This window comes from Bacillus rossius, chromosome 7, assembly GCF_032445375.1.
Source record: "Bacillus rossius redtenbacheri isolate Brsri chromosome 7, Brsri_v3, whole genome shotgun sequence".
Classification (NCBI taxonomy): Eukaryota; Metazoa; Arthropoda; class Insecta; order Phasmatodea; family Bacillidae; genus Bacillus; species Bacillus rossius.
This window is the reverse complement of record NC_086335.1, coordinates 4,579,798-4,600,812: the sequence shown is the minus strand read 5'-3', so window position 1 is coordinate 4,600,812 and position 21,015 is coordinate 4,579,798. Positions and strand designations below refer to the sequence as shown.

The following is a 21,015-nucleotide window of genomic DNA, read 5'->3' as shown; positions in this document are numbered from 1 at the left end:
TAAGGAATGATATGTCTGCCTATCACGCAGGTCACGCAGACAACATTAACCTTTCATTATACGCACCTTACACTTTAATTAAACTTCATCTTTCCAAGCTTACTTAATTTGAATTTAATTTATTTTACATTAATTCTCTAAATAGCCCATTGCGTCGTGAAGTCCATTAAAGGAGATCTTTCTGTGCTTCGTACTCAAATAACAATGTAGATTTGACACTGCTGTACAACTGCTGTAATATGTTATCAAACATTTTGTTTCAGATCACCCATCCAACTAACCACACTGACAACATTTTCTTTGGAAAACACTCAACCAGGTTGCTCTCATTGGCCTGATGTGTCATTTGAAGTGACAACCCCTACAAAGAGCAGTAACATGCACAGTGACCTGTCCACTACAAGTCAAGTAAATCACACTGCCATACCTGACCATTATTGGGATGAATCAGATGTTAGTGTTCTACCGTTATCACCAGCAAGTGAAGTCAATAGCAATGGCCCGTCAGAGTATCCCGCCTCTACAGAAATAAGTGGAAAAAATGCAACTGTATTAGTTCCTGAAACATCTACCACACTAGTACGAGCAATCATTCAGGGGCGTCGTATTTTTTATAAAAATCGCCTGTTTTCAGAAGTAGCAAGAATAAGTAGACACAGTAAAATTTTTGACTGTAGCTTTGATAATATGGTGTTAAGCAACATACAGAACAAACAAAGATCTGCAGAAAAAAGGAGAAAGCGGCTCCAAGAAAAACCGAAAAAAATTAAACGTAGGCGATTAGTAATGACTGGGCCAGATTGTCACTATGGCAATGTGAATGCAGAACCTGAAATGACTAAAGAAGAATTCCAAAGACAAAAGCAAAACTTTTTGGTAAAACTTAGCCTTGATGAATGCGAAAGAAATTCTCTTCAGGCTAACACGACAGCTCAAATTAACTCTCAGCTTTGGTTGGCAGAACGTTATAAACGATTAACAGCATCTTCTTTCGGCCGTATTTGTAAATTGAAATCATCAACACCAAGATCAAAAACTCTTATATCTTTAATTTAAAGCAGATTTCAAGGATCGTTCGCTACAAAATACGGATTGGCCAAAGAACCTATAGCCCTAGAACAGCTAGAAAAAACTCTCGGCAAAACGATTACAGCATCAGGATTGTTTGTTGACCAAGAGATGCCTTGGTTAGCAGCTACCCCGGATGGTCTAATTGGCGAAGATTCAGTTGTCGAGGTGAAGTGCCCTTTTTCAGAATCACGCCTTACTCCAGAAGAGGGTATACAACAAAATAAAATAAAATTCTGTCGTCTTGAAAATGGGGAACTACGCCTGAAAGAAGACGACAGGTATATGTATCAAGTACAGGGAAAAATGCATATTGCTCAAAGACAGACGTGTTATTTCGTAGTGTGGACTCCCTTGGGCATGCTTGTCCAAAAAATTGAGCGAAGTACGGTAAATCATTTTGGGAAGGAAAAATGGTAAAAAAGTTAAACGACTTTTACATAGAATTTATGCTCCCTGAACTTGTGGATCCGCAATAGCCGAAAGGATTACCTGTGCATGACATAAAAAAATAATGTACACAGTTTTGAAACAAAAGTTTCTTGACAAATTGTATTTTGTTGAAGTATGGAATTTTATTTTCAAGACATAGTCACATATGATTTATTTCTAACTAAACATTTGCATATATTACATTTCTGTACTTATTGTTTAATTCCGTTACATTTGTTACAACTGAGTAATGAACTTGGTGTGTTCGCTCTTTCACCCTGTGTGCATATTTGTTGTGGACATGTTTTATACATATTGTTATTTCATGTATTTGTTATAAAAAATTTAATTTTTTATAAATACTAATGTCTTAACTTATACAAAAGCATTTTATATTTTGTTTGAACTAAGGTTACTTTTAAGTAAACTTCTCATAAATGACAGCATAAAAATACAAATATGTTCTAGGCAGTCTCAAATAGGTATGATTCTTAGAAAATTAACATTGTATAGCTGATGAATTTTTTAAAAAAAATCTACACAACATTTTATTTCCATTCGAACTTTCAATGTAAATATATAAAATTTAAAAAAAAAATGGCAAATTTATGAACGCCGCCGTAATCATTGAAAACGATTCACTATTAGCTGCGAGTTTGGGATAGCCCATTTCACGCGGGTAAGCGGACTTCGTTTGATGCAGTGCGAGTCTCAGGAATATGCTACATTTTCGCTCGCAATACAAAGATAATACGTGATCAAAATTGTTTATCCATGAATTTTAAATTAAAACGATTCTTTAATAAAATACTCGATGATACACGTCGGAAAATAAGATATTGTCAGTAACTTAATTTACACCAGTCCTGAACTGAAACTGATGTTTAATAATTTGAGTGCGATCATTTTGTGTGTGTGTGTGTGTGTGTGTGTTTGTGTGTGTGTGTGTGTGTGTGTGTGTGTGTGTGTGTGTGTGTGATGATATTTTGTCCACTTAAATTTTTTTGTTTGTTATAACTAGTTCTCGTAGTTAATTTTATATTGATTCGACTGTCTTTTACACTTGAAAGGCAATCATAAATAATTTTTGTTAGAGCGTAGGCCTATTGTCAATCTTAGCAAACTTGTTCAACTAGGTAATAGTAAAAAGCCGAGACACCTATATTACAATTCATAAAAAATATATATAGATTAAACTAATATTTACTTAAATTTAAAAACTAGTTGATACAACTAGGAAAATTTAAGCTAATATCTAGATTGAATTATAAAATCTAGAGCCGCGCATGTGCTGTTGCTGTAGTTAGATACTTTGGGCCCTTTTTTTGTCAAACAATTTTTTTTTATATTTTATTAATCCATATTTAATTTAAAACTTTTGTGTTAAAAGTTATAGTTTTACCTTTATCTATGTTGTTTATATTGTCGCCTAAATTGTTATTATGGTAACTTGTAATAAAATTACAATATTGAAGGGCTTTCGTTGAATTTAGTACACATAGTACCTTTTGTTTGTATTAACAAAGCAACGGTATTTGTCTTATATAGGATAAATGACACATGAATACACTTATAAATGTTTTCAATTACTCACAAGATTACACTGTGTTAAAAATAAATGAAATGTATTAAATGATTACAATATAATTTTTCAAAACATTCATGGATATGTAAAATAACTGTACTTACAACTATTAGGTTCTGAATAATGTTAATTTGTATTTTTTTCTATTGTATATTACGCAAATCGACGCAATGAATAATATTTTACTATGAAAGAGTTCATTATTATAACTAACTACTAGATATTTTGTACGAAATATATCGCTCGACGTGAACATAACCTACTATTGATGATAATAAACAAAAATAAAATGATTATTCTAATATGAGTAACTCATCTACGAAGGAAACCACAATTTATTTAACTTGCTTCCACTTACACAGAATTTGTCCTTCCTATTGCATGTTTTCACCAATTTACTACACATATCATTATTCTTTGGAAAGGAGAAATGTATATTTTATTAAATAATATTTATTATGTTTGGAGAAACTGTGACATCCGTACGCTTCATAATCTAGCATCTTGACTACATGTAGCTCATACGATTATACATCAACAATCAGAAAGGTCCTCGCGAGACGTAAATGAAATGGATAGCCTTGAAATAAGAGCTCCGTCTGCAACCAAGGAGCGGTGGTGTGGGAGCTGAAGGGGGAGAGGGTGGAGAGAGGAGCATGCACGCGGTATCATCTGTCTTTCTTTCTGCCGTGAGAGCAGAAGTACTGGTGGTTTGGAAACACCCTACTACGGTGGTGACTCTCCTTTGGAGGGGGGAAATGGATAGCACTCCCGCTGTGCGAACACTGCTGCAGCCGCCTAGTTCCAGTACCGACCACTGTCGCCCGGCAAGGTCGCTCAGCCAGCGAGTGAAATTTCGGGATGTGCTCCCAGGTAGGCGGGCGCCTTAAAATGCAATTATGCTGCAAAGAAAAAAATTATATTTACACCAGTCACATTTCATCTTCAGATACGTCCAAATAGTCATCCTTGACTGTGTGCATATTCTTTGACTGCACAGCATTGTAGAAATCGTGGTGCACTGGGGGTATCCACCTAAGCGCAGACAGCGGGTCTATTGGAAGAGGCCTTGAGTACTTCTTTACTATGGTAATGCTGTGTAAGGGAGGAGGGCAACCCCTCTTGTTCAAGTTGACCCTATCCCAGTCTTCGCCAGTAAATGTCCGTGATATTTTCAAGATTCCAGGTTCCTCTGCTGTTAGGGTGAAGCGCACAACTTCTCGGAGAAGCACTTTGTATCCTTCCTCTGTCACATTCCTCTGACAAAACAATTTTTTGATGTCACCAAACTGCAGGAAATCATCTGAATGCATTTCATGAACACAAAATGGTTTCTTTCGACCACACTTTTTTAAGATCTCTACCCAGTCTTGTGGCGTGTACACATACTGCACATGTCGACGTACATACTTTTCCACGACACTGAAATCACGATCACTTGGCAACATTGAGTGTCCTGAGAGAGGAAAGTGATGTTCAACGGTACGAAAACGGCCTTGAGCAATTACATACATCCAAAAGGTTATCATGTTCCAGTTTTTGTTCTGGCCAGAGCAGTTGTCCGATATAGCAATTAATGTATCGCCCCGAATATTGTGTTCCTCTAGATACATGTTCAAACAGCTGCACATTTCATCAGACCCCCTAGAAGCTACAGTTTCATCCCAAACAAAGAAATGGCCAGGAGACGAATCACAAGGATGAATACTAAAGTTATAGGTCCACAGCTTTCTTTTGTAAAACATGGGTCCTGATGAAAGTTTAGGTGTTGGCAATGCTTGCTGTAGATCAAAGGTGAGTACATGAATGTTCTTGTCTGATGAAGCCTTTGCAGTCAGCAATTTAATATTTTGTTGGCCTGCTTGTGCTTTCCTTAGATGCAGTTCTTTTGCTATCCGTATGCTCTTCAGCTTGTCTGTATCCTTGTTTATTTTAGCAGCATTACATTCTACTTCATATGAGTCGCATGTTGGGCATGTATCCGATTTCGGTAATTTAAATGAAATATTGTACTCTTCAATAAAAATACGGTGGTACTTGTCAAAAGAGACTGGTTTAATCTTAATTTCCGTGCAGCATTCATTCCTGAAATGATCATAGCAGCTCTGAATAGAGTACTCCATAGACACATAGAATTTATCCCCATTGTCCTTTCGGCTATTGTGACTTCTGTATTTAGGGATACATTCAATGTGATTTTTCACGAGTTGAACATCTTCCTGTGAATAGGCATGAGGCCTGTTCTTGTGCTTTCCACGTGCGTCTTGTGCAGCAGTAGAAGCCCCTGCTCACATTTTTGCCTGCAAATTTTCTAATCGGCCTCTGTTGTTCTGGAGTCCATGTGCATTTGAAAATGCAATCTTACAGATGTCAATGTTCAGACCATTCTTCTTAACACTGTAGGTAATCGTATTATTACGCCTACTGCTTTTGTTACCCGTGTACCTTCTTTTAACATGTTCTACATGCATTGAACAAAACAAATAAGAATTTTGAAGACTAAAGAATCCCATTTCCCAAAATGATTTATGTATGGCAACAATGTGTTCCTCTCCAAGCTTTTCAAAACACATTTTACGGCACTTGCACGGGTCATCGACAATTTTTTCATGTGTAATCACGCCATTCTTTAATTCATATTGTAGTCCACTATTCCTAGACAATTTATTCTTCTGTTGTTTATTCATAGTTTTCTTTATTTTTCTTGACGTCTTCTTTATTTCATTTTTCACCGTTTCAGGATTGGCCTGAGTACTATTTTCACACTGTAAAACAACAGGTTTTAATGTAGAGCTTTACAATCACAGACTACACATACAGTAATCTCAAGCAATGTGATGCTCCTTGTTGCAGGATTAACATGGTAACCATATAACTCTAAGAAGAAATAAAATGGTAACCCTAAATCTGGACATAAAATAATTTTATGGACATGTTTAAATTATGTTATAGCCTAGAAATATTTTTGAATATATAATAAATGTAAAATTGGTCATAAGTCTTTTCTTAAAAATGTTAAACTATGTTAAAACTACAGATTAATTGTGCAATTTATTTTAGCAAGAAGAAAATGGTAACCCTCAAAGGAAAGCAATGAACATAAAACCACAATAACCTCACTTCCACTTGAAACATTTAAGCAGATACGCTGTTCCTTTGTAGGTAAACTGTAATCTGGATCATTTTTGTCATCGTCAAACACTTCACCATCACTATCTTCATTAAAAACTTCTTGTAACATCCTTGAAACATTAGTGCTACTCCTACTGCAACCAGCTGTGGCGTCCATTTTACTTTGTGGCTTACCATTATGTTTTGCCCAACAATGTGGCTTAACATAGAATCAATACTGCATTGTGCTGCCATCTGTGGTCATAACTCATAAGGCTAAATCTCTATTATCTGGCTGTACAGTATGAGTGTACCATTGTGTTCCTGCATATAACTCAAAAATGTCCAATATGTGGGTTACCATTTTTTTCCCCCATGCCCTTCAATTATGATTGCTTCTTCTATACATGACAGTCTGTGAAAATGTCTTACTGGGTTTGTGCTCTTCCAGCCAATGTGAGCATATCCGCACGGAATGAAGTTCATGAGGTATGTGTAGTTTTGCGCGAAGCGACTGAAAGAGAGAGGTTTTCCGTTTGCGTTCGCATACAATTTAATTGGTAGTTCTGGCTTGATCGCAGTTTGTAAGAGGTGGGTTTTCTCTTGGACAAAACTGTACGTGCATAGTCTTTCTTGCGAAGTTCAGCGATGTAGTATGCCACTTTTTTGTACTGTAAAGTTAAGAATTGCGCAAGGTGTGTTTGTGTTGGCACACTGGCGGAGAAATCCATATTGCACGATGTGGGAACTTGCTGTCTGTCGTTCACATTTTTTGTTTCGTTTGTCCAGTCAATAGTAAAATACATCTATCATCCATACACCACTTCCATACACCACTTTGCAAAAATTAATAAATAAATAAACATCTATCACCACGTGTCCGCGGGATCTTCGTCAACGCTATTACCACTAAAAACAGATGTGCCACTTTCAAAGCAATCCCGTTTGCCTAAAAGAGAAAGTTACGAGCCATTCCGCTAGATGGCTGCAGATGCAGTGAACTTACACTCCACAGCACTGAACAAATAGCATAAAATGTCAGAATGCCGAAAATTATTACGGAAATATTTGAAATCAATCATCAATTCTATTAAACAAATATACTTTTGCACTTTTAATTGTTCTTTATACACCAGACACTCATACTTACGTGTCAACGACTCAATTAGCTGCTTATTTTAAAAACCATTGAAACAAACATGGCGTCTTTCTGTTCTCATCTTTCTGCTGCGGCATGTTATTGAGTTGCACACATCTATGAACTACATCTATGGCACCTTCAACTGTTATGTTTTGATTTAAAAACGTACTTTATTTACAGATATGATGAGAATATTAAATATTTTCAAGTGTATTTTATTTTATAGTTAGAGATGAACAGTCCAAAAAAATAATTTGTATGGTGAATTGGACGTGAGTTGAGCCATTGCATGCTGCAGTTAAGTTGTAGTGAAGGACTATTTTCGTAAAGGGTTTTGCTGTAGTACCGGTACCGGCACCGACATTTTACCTGCGGTTCTCGGTGCCCGTTAAAATGCTGAGAACCGTAGGAACCGAGAACCGAGAACCGTAACCGACCGAACCCTAGTAATAACGGATTCTTGTTCTTGTTAATTTTTTTTTCTTATTCATAATATTCTTAAACCTGCAAGGTACCGTCTCTGCTGCTATTTCAACCCAGGGTTTGTGCAGAGTTCCTGAACCACCCTCCTCTTCTGAGCGTGGAACATCGTTCGTTCCCAAGAGGTTCAATATATTTGGACCAAAACTGTTTATATGCCTTCACACATTTCATGATTTTTATTTGCAATATCAGGTACTATTTTTACATTTTAAAGTAACTCAACTAGGGCTGGGCCAATCAAATCCTAAGTATTTGAGGGATTTAATATTCAACAAAAAAGATTTGAAGAAGAAAAATATTAGAGAAAATTAAGTAAATTAAAAAAGGCAAGACTGATAACCTCTGAAGCTAAATAGGACAATCATTTTCTTTTCCGAGATACTGGACCTTGTAACATGTAATAATACATACATAAAGTTACAAAATTCATTGATTCAAGAAACTTAGTTCATGAATAAAACATTTAAAAGGTTAAATGCTTCAAAACCAAGGTTAATACTTTAAATTTCAGGTCTGGTTCACTTCAAAATACTGTATTACTATTGGTTGAACAGAATATACATCTTTGTACATTAATTTATTTTGGACCCTTGAGAACTACATTTGGATTCAAGGGGTATATGTATTTGAAGTACTCTTTGGGATTCGAATTCAACGTTCTGATTTCAGAAAATTGGGATTCAATGTATCATTGAACTCAACAGAAAAAAAAATACAACTAAACTGTGCAGTAGACATAACTGTAAACATTTTATATTGAAACGTATGTTGTTAAATTATTATTTCTGCATTATTTACAGCTTATTTGTACTCATTATGCTTCTGATTGGCGAATACTGTTTGAGACCTCAGCTGATCAGATACACCAGCAACACACGCCTGCACCTCAGCTCCGACAGATCAGACTGACGGGACTACGCTCATGTGGCAGGCCCTTGAAGCATTCATCCTGCATTCTAATGGACAGTCATGATCTCAGGAATAATGAAAACCATCAAGTAGTATACTGCAATAATAGCTCAGGTTGGTTTCCTTGATATATGCCAGTTACAATATGTACTCTAACATTGACCGAAGAATCAATGGTGTATAATCTGTAGCATGACTTGAAGCATAATACCTTTGGTGAAGATGATGTGTGGTTATACAGAAAAATAACTCAAAATGATAGTTGGAAAAATGAAGATAGCAAAACATTGGACCCAAATTATCATATAAATTAATTAAAGTTATTTTTTTATCAACAATTTTCAGTTTAGGAAAAGAATTCTTGGGTTTTTTAAAATGTGAAAAATGCGCAATTTAAACAAAAAAAAAATGCTTGAAAATACAAAAAAAGATTTTCAATTTTTCATGAATGCAAGTGTGATGACTGGACGATCCGACCGCAAGAGAGTGCTCACCAGTGCATCTCCTTCATCTGGACCGTCTTCTTGTTGATGAGCTCCGCCTCCTTCTTGCTGCTGGTGAGGACTCCGCCCAGGTCGTAGCCCACTGCAAGCACACCCGTCACCTCCGCCACTCCGCCACTCCTCTCCGCACCCGCACGTGTCTAGCCCTGTCAGCACCGGCCATTCACAAACACATTGACAGTTGTTGGACCGCTGTCAATAAAGTGCCCACCCTTATTTCCCATGCTCAACCCCTACACCCCCTTGCGCCATCTCTATCTTCAGATGTATCTCCGTGACTAATATTCCTAGAAGTATGTACTTCATTAGTTTTGTACTTACTGTACGGTCTCAAACAAAGGGTCTATTCAACGTTTAAAAAATGTCTATTTATGGAATTACGTAACACGCTTAAATTTATCGCTGAGAGTTATTCTACGCATTTATATTACGTAAAGTATATTTCCCTACACAATTTTGGAACACATATAATAAATTAGCCTAGCTATTTATGGAAACTAATGCTTTAAGCGATTTTGAATAACACAAGTATTTTTAGGAACAAATTAGTTTAAAGCATTAGTTTCCATAAATAGACATTACGCCGGAAATTTGGTATTTCTGCACTTTTTTTTATTGTTATTAAATTTTAAATTATTTTTGGAAATTTTATTTTTCTTTATAATTTGGTTACTTTGGGTGATTTACTCTTTGTTAGGCTGGTTCTCCTTAGTTAAACTTTTTGCCAGTAGACAGAGGCACCTTTTATCAAGGATCAATCTGAGCTTTTGCAAATCTAAGACTTCGTTGGCAGCCCGTTTGACATTTCTCTCGTTTCCAGGCACGTCCCGGGTCTGTAACATTACTTACCTTCATGACTAAAACTGCATACAACAGCTCTGGACGAGTTGTTACCATTTCTCAGAGACGAGCTGACCGTAGCCTTTACGGTCACAAATACGTCTTAGGTTCACTCCTCGAAAGTCACGTCATGGATGCTCGTTCCCAGCGTCGTTGCGCTTTTTGTCCACCCCCCTTCCCTCTCGGTTTTAAGAATTTGTCTAAGATCATTGACCGGTCGTACACCTCGCCAGGCAGCGAGCGAATCCAAGGACGACTGGAATAAAAAATGTGTGTGCAAAGATGGACCACACACAACATCTAGCGGCGGACATAGTAACTTCTTCTCTTGTGGCGAGACCGTGGAGCTGACCAGCGCAACATCTGGTGACAACTCTGCTAACCTCCCAGCTAACTTCCCTGTAGGCCGCCAGAGTGCAGCACCTGACTGCCGCTTTAGCCCCTGGGTTTAGCAGGACGGCTTGGGCGAGTCGATTCCTTTTTAGTTCAGACATACCCCAACAGGTAGCGCTAAAGTCGGCCAGTGCTACCAACTTCCAGACATCAAAGTCAGAGTTTTTTATGATGCCCACTCGGGGAACTTCGGAACCTTTCGGTCCGGACGTCCCAGTCACCCCCTCCACTTTTGGTTAAATTTTTACTTTTAATTACGAGACGCAATTCTTCGCGAGACACTTCGCGTCGCGACTGCAGACGGATCGTTTGTGATTATCTGCGGATCAACGCATTGCAAGACTTCCATTCGGCCGCAACCGACGATGTAGTCCATTAAATAAGGGATGCTATCCCTGTAATCTGGTTTAAGTAGTTTAGTCCGTCTGCATAGTACAAAGTGTAATAGTTAGTTTTCTTTTAATTATTTGTTTTGAAATGGTGGAAACGTCCGCGCTCAGCCACGTATTTGCGGGATCCAGTTCCTGGCTGGCGACGCATCGGAAAATAGAAGCCGACTTCCCTGTCTGGTGAATGACGATCTGCAACTTTCCCCAACCTCCCCTTAACTTTTGCGGGCATTCTCTGCCCAGTTTTTACTGTCTGTGTACAAGTTCTGATCAGTTTTGATTTGGACTGTTCCAGACAGGGTCCGAGAGCCGGACGCCGAATTGGCATTTTCACCACCCTTCCTCAACAACACACAGGCGCCCTGGCATCATGTTCCCGATTTATCGCCAGGAAACGCAGCCCCGACCTCCGGTGCTACTGTATGTTTTAACCTTTTCTGAACTTTCTTAAACTACGCAGTCAGACGAAGTTCATCAGATAAACATCATTTCTGGACTTTAAGTATATATACTGGGATGGTTTAAATATATTTGTATATTTTTTTTATTGGTTTATGTATTTCTTTAAATAAAACCTTTTTATAATTTAATTTCGGGTCGACCCATATTTTTTCTTTCTGAATATACCCGAGATCTGTTTAGGTACGTAATTGATATTGTATATTTATATTTTTTTAATACCTGTTATAAATTTTCCTTTAATAAATTTGATGTAATTATATTTAGACGCAATCACACCTTGTTTCTGTTCATTTAATTTTAACATTGTGAAACCTTAAAGATCCCCAGCTCAAGCTTGGCCACAATTTAAAAAAAATATAATAATATATTCAGAAAATATATATTAATTTTACCTGGCATTTCAAAATTCTCAAATTTGTTACGATTTTTACAGCCAAGAAACATGAAATGGGTTTTTGTGATAGAAATGGAAACCATATCATGAAGTAGCCAGTATCATTGCAGTTAAACCTAAAAAGTTTTAGTTCTGCAATAAATTAAATTCTCCTTATTTGTACAACCCAAAAACGTTAAAAATGTAACTTTGGCAGCTAATTATGCAAAAAGTATCCTATATGTATATTTTTCATTTCTTGAAAGTTAAACAGTTGAAAAGTCCAAAAGTTGATTAGTAATTGATATAAATTTAAAATCATGACATGAAATGGGAGGCACCCCCTTATCGATAGTGATATATTATGTACTAACATTTTTTTAACACAACAAGAGATAATAACTGAGAATATTAAGGACACAGGTATGATTTCAAATGAAATAACTATTTTCCACACAAATAAATAAATGATAAGATTTTGAATAAAAAAATGTACTGAAATTATTTTCTCATACATTTAAAACAAACTTTGATATTAAATACACCTATCCCTCACTTACCACGAAAAATTCGTTCCTAAAAATACTTGTGTTATTCAAAATCGCTTAAAGCATTAGTTTCCATAAATAGCTAGGCTAATTTATTATATGTGTTTCAAAATTGTGTAGGGAAATATACTTTACGTAATATAAATGCGTAGAATAACACTCAGCGATAAATATGTCACACCATTAATCTTTGTGTGCCTCCCATCCACTTTGTATGACAAATACGACACCGCGTAACGGGTCGGCTGGCTGACTTGCCCGCCCGGGCGTGACCTTCAACTCACGTCGCGTACCTTTCCAAACATTTTTTTACTGACAGTGAAACCAATATTACTGTCCGGATAATTACATTTTAATTACCGTGACTTGTCGCATAGTCATAGCACAATTTAAAATAAGATGAAGTTTAAAAGTAGGGTGCAATTTTTATGTGAAAAAAAAATTGTTGTTAGGTAAAGTTATTTATAAAAACTTGGGATGGGTCGGGTCGGTTCTTCGGTTCCTCGGTTCTAGGCCCCCCGACCGGAACCGTTTTCGGGTACTGAAAAGACCGGTTTTTTAAAGTTACGGGGTTAAGGTTCATTTTCAGTATTTTCACTACACTTCAAATTTAAAGCACAACCGTTTGGCATAATTATTGTTAAGACACGTTACAATGATTTATTTAATGATGTTTTCCATTACGTATGATTGTATAAATAATAAATAGGTAAATAAAACATTCCGCATTTATAAAACAGACATTACCATACGTACATACATCAGGCGTGACTCAATGCGCTTAAGAAAATTGATGCAATCACAGCCATAACTATGTTCCATATTATCGTATTTACTCGTGTATAGCGCGCCCTCGTGTATAGCGCGCACCACGATTTTTGCAACAAATTCCAAAGAAAAAAAATTTGTTTTTCCCGTAAATAAATTGTACTAACATTTTGTGGTACCTGTTAAGTAATTACGTATGAAACAAATTATAATTTAAATTGATGTGTGGTGATGCGTCAGGAAAATACTTAAACTCTGCTGTGTAGACGGAAGATAATGAAGCGCTGTATCGTCACAACTGGAAGTGGGCGGGAGGAAGGGAGGGAGGCAGGCAGGAATGTGACACGGAGGACTAGATGACTCACCGGTAGCAGCTGCGACAAAGCGAAGGAAGTGGAAGGGGGGGGACTGGTGTCAACATTCTCTCTCTCTCTCTCTTTTTTATTTTACTAGCTGCGCTGGCTTTCTGTAGAGGGGGAGGTCTAAAAATAAACAAGAGACCTGCGAGCTTGCGCGCGCACGTGTGTGTGTGTGTGTGTGTGTGTGTGTGTGTGAGAGAGAGACCAGGTTGTGTGCATGCGTGTGTGTGTGAAAGAGAGGCCTTGTTGCTTGTGCGTATGTGTGGGGGGCTGGCCAGAAACGTCACCCGTCACCGGCAGTTAACGACTTCCACTCCCCCGCCACATCTACTCACTTTTTTTTTTCCCCGTGTATAGCGCGCATCCTTATTTTTTTCCTTTACTTGAGGGGAAAAAAGGGCGCGCTATACACGAGTATATACGGTATATTTAGTGCCGGGATAACTTTATTCTGTATGTAAATGTAGCACAATACAGACAATTGGAAAATTTTCAGAAATTTCCGTCTTGGTCATATTGTTATTTTAATTTATTTACGATAATATGCCGCGGCTGCGCTGCCATGTTTTTGTGAACATAGTGACCAACTTGCCATGGATTACTCAACTTATCATAAGTTTTAACTTATAAATGGTAAACGTTATTTTACCATTCCAGAATTAAACCATATGGTTTTAAATGTAAGTGAAAATTGAAGTAAACAATTACACCCTTTTAAATGTTACTTTAACATGATACTTATTTTACCGTAATTTTTCAACACATGCGACCAATAATACCGGGAGGTTGGTACACAGCCAGAACTTTGACGTTTTGTTTTGGCTACTGTCGTGGTTTAGGTGATAAATTATTTGTGTTATTGGCACATAAATTAATAAAGGAAGTAATATTTTCTGCTTTGTGCATGAGGAGTTTGTTTCGTTACAGTAATGTCGTCTGTGTGGGAACATTTTGTTCTTGATGCAGATGAGAAGTTTGCTATATGCGAACATTGTATAAAATACTACCGATGAGACAGTAAATTTTTTTTCTTTTCTTAAAGATTAATTATCCTCACAACCAATGAGACAGGAACCGGAACCGGAGAAGAACCGAACCTAATTCCAAGAACCGAAATGGAACCAGAACCAAAAGATTACAGAACCGACCCATCCCTAATAAAAACATAACCCATTCATGGAAAGTATGTTTATTTAAAAAGTAGAATATAAAAAAGCACACCAAACAATTGAATAGTGATGCACCGATTATGCAGCCGGTTAATCGGCAACTGCGATTATTGACCCAATGCCGATTAATCGTAATCGGCGATTACCAGGTTAGGTTATAACCGATTGCCGATTATTGTAAAATTTGTTGCTGAAACCCATACGACTTGAAAGAAAAGAAAATACATTTAAAGTTTAAACCTTAATAAGTTCTTGAATTGAAACTACAAACGGCTGAAATCTCTTAACGAATATGACCATGGAAGGTAGGGAATGTCAACGTCTCGGAGTGTACATAGATACACTTGCCTAATAATATTTGCTTGTTTCGTGAATTGTGCTCGTACATACATAACTGCCCCGTTTACTATTTACAGTATTTACCCATTTCAATTCAATTACTTACTGTACAATTTATCCTGTAAAGTTAACGTCGTGAATGGTATTATTGTCACAATATTAACCATGGCCACGTGATTTCTTCGCACAAAATATTTAGTTAAGAAAATAAATGCATTTCTAAAGCTGTCACAATTCACAATATGTCATATGTTATTTATATTAGTAAATGTGAGTCTGAAAAAAAAAATTGGACATGGTATCGTAGAAACGATGCGCCTAACTAATTTTCACTGCGTACCGTAGTCGGCCATGTTTGTTATTGTTATGTATGATGTGAGGTTGGAACGGACAACACGCACAAATACACAATAGCGCCATCGGTTCACATTCCACTGCCGCTACATAATTCCCTTTCTCAAAGGATTGAGAAAAGTAGGCTCACGTGATGCTAATTAGTAATTAATAAACTGAAATGGTGATTATTTGGCATTTTTTTAAATTTAGTTCTTTTAAGTCATTAACGGGAGTTACTAAAATAAAATACCAAATTGCAACCATAATGTTTGCACAAGTGATGATCAGAATTGAAGTTGGCAACACTGCAATAGTACCTAAAGGTGGGTTTACGACTGAAAATTAAGAATTAAGACTTAAGACTTAGTCGTGTACTTACCATATGACTCTATGTAAACTAGTGGAATGGTTTATGATTGTCGTGTGTGAATTTTGACGGGTCGTGTGCGAACCATATGATGACTTAAGACTCAACAGAAATGGTTATATTTTATATTTTTCTTTAAGACTTAAGGGAAGCGACCAATCACAACAAACCGGAACCTTTCAACCAGAAGTTTATGTCTTATTATTGGACCGAGCGAGGCAGTATTTTGGGTTAGAATTTGTATATTTGTCATTTGTAATCATCATCCATTTCGAAAAATAGATATCCCATTTGTCAATAACCTATTTCAAACCTGCTTCTTCGTTTCGAACAATGGCCGACCATGTGTTTTGTGCTGTGATTGGTTAGAATTAACGACTTCTATGTCAATCATAAACTGGAAAATGTAGTTTTGACTTAATCGTGTGCTCGATGTTAAGTTATAATTCTTAAGGAAATTAATCGTAAACCCAGCTTAATTCATGAATATTGAATACTGCAGTTTTTTTCGTAGAAAATGGCCATTAACGTAAACACATTGTAGTTTAGCTTTCTATTTTGATTGTTGATCAACATAATGACATCTTCAAGATCGAAAAGTGACATATGGAAATTTTTCTCGGTGGATTTAATATGTGAATCTAAAGCAAAATGCTTAATATGTGGAACACTCATCTCACGAGGCAGTTGCGGGAACCAGAAGTCATACACAACTACAAACACGTGGAACCATGCAAAAAAATTTCATTCCAGTGAAGTGATTTCAGCAAAAATAAATAAAAGTTGGGAAAGTGAAGTAGATGATCCTGATGTCACTCCTAGACCACCTGAAAAACGTGCACTGTCACAAACAACACTACCAGCCATGGTATCAAAAAAAATAAAGTACTTGCCCACTGATCCAAGAGCACAAGAAATGACTCGAGCTGTTGCAGAAATGATCTGTGTTGACATGCAGCCACTCGATATTGTCAACAACAAAGGGTTTAAGCTACTAATGGAGAAAGCAGTACCAAAGTATGAACTTCCTTCCAGGAAACATTTGAGTACTGTAGTTATACCATCTATGTTTGAGGATGTTAAACGACGAGTAAAAACAGAACGGCGTTCAAGTAGGAATATTTAGTAAAAGACTTTGTTTTTTATGTCAACTTTACGCAAAAACTGATAATCGGTAATGGTAATCGCTAATTTCAATTACAGTACACTCCCTATTTAACGCGGTTGTTGGGGGACATAACTTTTACCCGCATTGTTTCATAACCGCGATGTTTCGATGTGACCAAGGTCAAAAGGCATAAAACACCGCCTGTGTTCTAATAGGTCGGCAAGCACGCACAGTATAGACGGCCCGCCTTTGTGCGGACTTTGCATCCGCAGTTTTCACTAAACGCGGGTGAAAAAATAAAAATAATAAATTTTAAAGATAAATATTAAATGTTGAATTTTTTTTTCCCGCATGCCGCGCACAGTTTGTCGCACGGCCTACGAGCGCGCCACACGCCGCCATACACATGTGCGGCACACAAGCTGCTGCCAGTCTCGTGGTGTCAGCCACAGTATCTGCTTCGTCTGAGTGTCCGTAACAAAGTAAGTGCAGTGTGTGCGGTTACACACAATTCTGTGGTCAAAGTCTTCTAAATAGAAATGCCATAGTAATACTTCAAACCGAATATGAATCGCAAAGTACCGAGTTTGATTGACAAAATAAAAATTCTAGATTTACGTACTTACAGATAGCGTGTCTTTTGCAGAAGTATGCAGCAGATATGTGAAAAACGATTCTAGCATTCGTACAATATAAAATAAAGAATCGTCTATCGTGTAAAGTGATTAAACTTTGTTATCCATGCTTACAGTAAATTATAAATGGTCACATGTGTGATACAAAAATTGCGCCAAAATAATTTTAGCGCAATCAGTGGCGCCGTATTAAAAAGTATGTTAAACATTGTCTTTACTTATTCCATCAAACGCTGTGTCGAGTTGCTGAGTGTGTGTGGCTCGGATCGGCAAGTGTTATATTCCCCAGCCTCTGGTTAAAGGTCGGGAGGCCGCTACACATAAACATTTCCGGGGCTTGTTTACTACCTCACGGCAAAAGTGGTACAGTATGGTTCACGTAAGTATTGGACCACTGGGAATTCCTCGGCAAAGATTAAAAATACGCTAGCTGATTTACTTTACTATTTAATGTTAAAACATTATACCAAAGTAAAAAGATGAACGTGTATAATACAACGAATAATATTACATCTGTAGGTTCAAGTTGTAACAAAACATTTATATGTCTCCGCTTGTCAACACACGTGAACACGAGAAGTGTGCAGACGGAAATGAGTGAACTACTCAAGGTCACCAGACTTCCCTCCTTTCGGCTTAATCGCCCCTCTCATCACTGGCGCTTATATTCCACTCCTCCCGTCTACCCTCTACCCGGGTGTCTTGGTCGCATATTCTCGGCTCGCCTCTCCCCTCCCAGCACTTGCCGTCAACCAAACATATCCAAAATCAATCCCCAGCCGAGTCATGCTGGATAATGTCGCTGGACGGTGGGCTTTATCGGGTCCCCTGTCCGATGTTTTATTTGTGGGTTAAAAAAAATGTTAAGAACTAGTGTTTCAGAAAATAACACTGGGCTGGATTGGACCATAATTTGAAAACACTACAAGATAGAGGAATAATGTACGGAGATATCTTGTTTAGAATTTCACTGCGGACATTTTCTACGCCTAGGCTATTTTCTGCCCGATGCTTAGTTTGTGAGTTACAACGCAAAATTATCCTAATCGGCTGTCAACCATTTATTCCATTATTATTACAGTAGAACCTCGTTAATCCGTGACGCGCTAATTCGGGAATCGGATAATCCGGGACGATTTAAAAGTGCAGAAAAAAAAGAGAAGTAAAAATTGTCAGCGCTTAAAATTAACGTCACGCGGGCCGGCGGCCGGCAAACACTGCAAGCCTTCGCATGGGCCGCCAAACTCTGCAAAGCTGTTTGTACCGACCCTTTGTGTCGCCCCCCTTTCAGCTATCACATTTGTCACTCTTTAAACTTGAGGGGGATGTCCTGACTTCTGCTTCCCTTCTCCCTTTGTTTGTTTCCACCCGCCAACGCACGGCAGGCGCCTGGCGAGTGACGCTGCCTGGCGAGTGACGTGTCTGGCTGGCATTCCGCTGGACGAAGTGGGATGAGTAAGAAGGGGGGGGGGGGGGGGGGACCCAAAATTTATGTGTGCAAGTTCAGCACGATCTTATCTTTCTCTCTTCGGCTGTTGTAAATGACCGTGAACTAATGGCTAGGCAGTGCCGTATTTTTTTAAGCCGAGACTAATTCGAAGATGGCCCTTACCGTGAACGGATTATCCGGGTTTATTCATTTTTTTTTTTACAGGATTTTAATCATCGGGGCATCGGCGGGTCCCAATTAACACGAATAATGGAGAGTTTACTATTTTTTATCCATCTGCTGCCAAGGCGCAGTAAGCCTCGGTAAATGTTACGTCACATGACCTTGGCCTTAACCCAGCTGCACGCCGGTGTCTGAGAAGCTTGACAAGACCTTCCGGGCTTTTAATCGCTAGTCCGTGAAATTCTGTAATCCGTGATTATCTCGGTCCCGACCATCACGAATTAACGAGGTTCTACTGTGTTATTGTTATTGTTATTATTATTATTCATTTCTGACTGGGGGACATGGTTTGACCCGCGATATACCCGATTCCGCGATCTATCGGGGCGCGGTATACCGGGAGTTTACTGTATTAGTGTAATAATCAGTAATTGGTAATCGTAATCGGCAAAGTATAATCGGTGCATCAAAACAATTGAAATTAATGAGTCATGCAAGAAAAACCTTTCTTCAACTTTAAACAGAAAAACTAAATCTGTGACCCAAATGTGAGCCTGAACGCATAACTATTGTCGTAGTACACAACACGAAATAGTGCGGGCTATGAAATGTAGTAAACTCGGCACAAGACAGAGACCGCACATTGCATGCAATCGGCGAGATATCAATATCGATATTCGACGAAGTGTGCGCGCTCTATACAGGAAGCAGCATAACCAAACATGAATGATGCCAACTAGTGCTGGCTACATTTTTATAAGCGGTACACCGTGGCGCCACAGACTAACAGATAAAGGTTATAACGTTTAAAAACGTCTTTAAAAGAAAATTGTGCGCAAAGTTGAATTGTTTAAAACTAAAGTGTGACCAACATAAGCGCGGACTTCGTGACAATCTGTGCGCTGTAATACTTCTAGTTTTGTCTCAAATACTTGAACACGATGCATTATGAGGGATCAAGCACGTACAGTTACCGGCAGCTGAATGGGCAGACGTTGCTTTTGTTTGAGTGAATTCCATGCCACTAGCTAGACTGAGTTCACGGCCCGGTCTGTGGCTGGGAGACAACAGTACGGCACAGCGGCATACGCGCGGACGTAAAAAACATTTGGTCCTTTACACTCGGTAGCCGCAATTTAACTTGTCATAGCTGATGTTTGTACAACAGCTGATAGTATAGACAGACCTGCGCGCACATCTCTTCCCCCCTTGTTTGGCTAATTGTATGCCATGGCACATCTGTTTAAAGAAGTTGAAACAGACTTCGTGGTCGTGCTCGACTTTTTTTTTGCCTGCGGGGATTTCGCGCTAACTGAAATTTACAGACGTGCTATTCAAAACTGGGGCAGTAAAATTAACATCGCGCTAAATAAATTCGTGCAATATGAAGACGTGCTAAGTGAGATAGGTGTAATGCAACCCATATGCAAAAATTTCCCTTTTGGGTAAAAAAAATTAACATTGCACAGTTGTGGTTGCCTATATGCATAACTAACTAGCCTGTGTTGGTTTTTAATGAATGTGTCACGAGTAAATATAAATTGTTTAATTAAAATATCTGAGCAGTGAGTGTAAAGCCTCATGAAATGCGCTGTTAAGCTGTGGCTACTTGGCCGGGGCTGGTAAGTGACGTGGCTGCCTGCCGCTGGGCTGTGGCAGACAGTGAGTGTGAGTGAGTGTGGCCACACAGCAATGTTTAGGGTACTCCCTCCCTCCCTCATCGTTGTGAACTGCCACCATACACAATTATCACATCTACCTCAACAGGTTTTTGCGACGCAACTGTGTGCAAACAATGTTTCCGCGTGAGATTTTCTACACTTTCTACTGCATGTCAAAACTGCTGTAAAGGACGTGCTTGTTTTTATTGAAGAAACTGACCAAAATTTGACCAGGAAAGCTTGTGATTTTTTCTCACTTGGGGAAGACGGGAAGGAAAACTTAAGTACAAAAAATAGCATTATTTTCCTTTAAATTCTTAGTAGATAGTGCTACGGGGAAGGGTGAGGGGGGAAAAAGGGCCATAAATGATAAAGAGGGAAAAGACGAAGGACATCAGTGCCGTTTATTTACTCGGCAATAAGC

General features: G+C 38.2%; 1 protein-coding gene across 4 annotated transcripts in view; it reads right to left on the bottom strand.

Annotated features, from left to right (window-relative positions):
- Positions 1–21,015, bottom strand: part of LOC134533648 (protein SCAI) — a 155,231-nt gene that overhangs the window by 61,202 nt on the left and 73,014 nt on the right. For all 4 annotated transcript variants that reach the window (XR_010075353.1, XM_063371181.1, XM_063371180.1 and 1 more), the window contains exon 11: positions 9,224–9,314. Coding sequence is in view for 3 of the 4 variants with exons in the window: in XM_063371181.1 (XP_063227251.1) it covers positions 9,224–9,314 (91 nt within the window). In the remaining variant the exon portion in view is untranslated. The remainder of the gene's footprint in view (positions 1–9,223; positions 9,315–21,015) is intronic.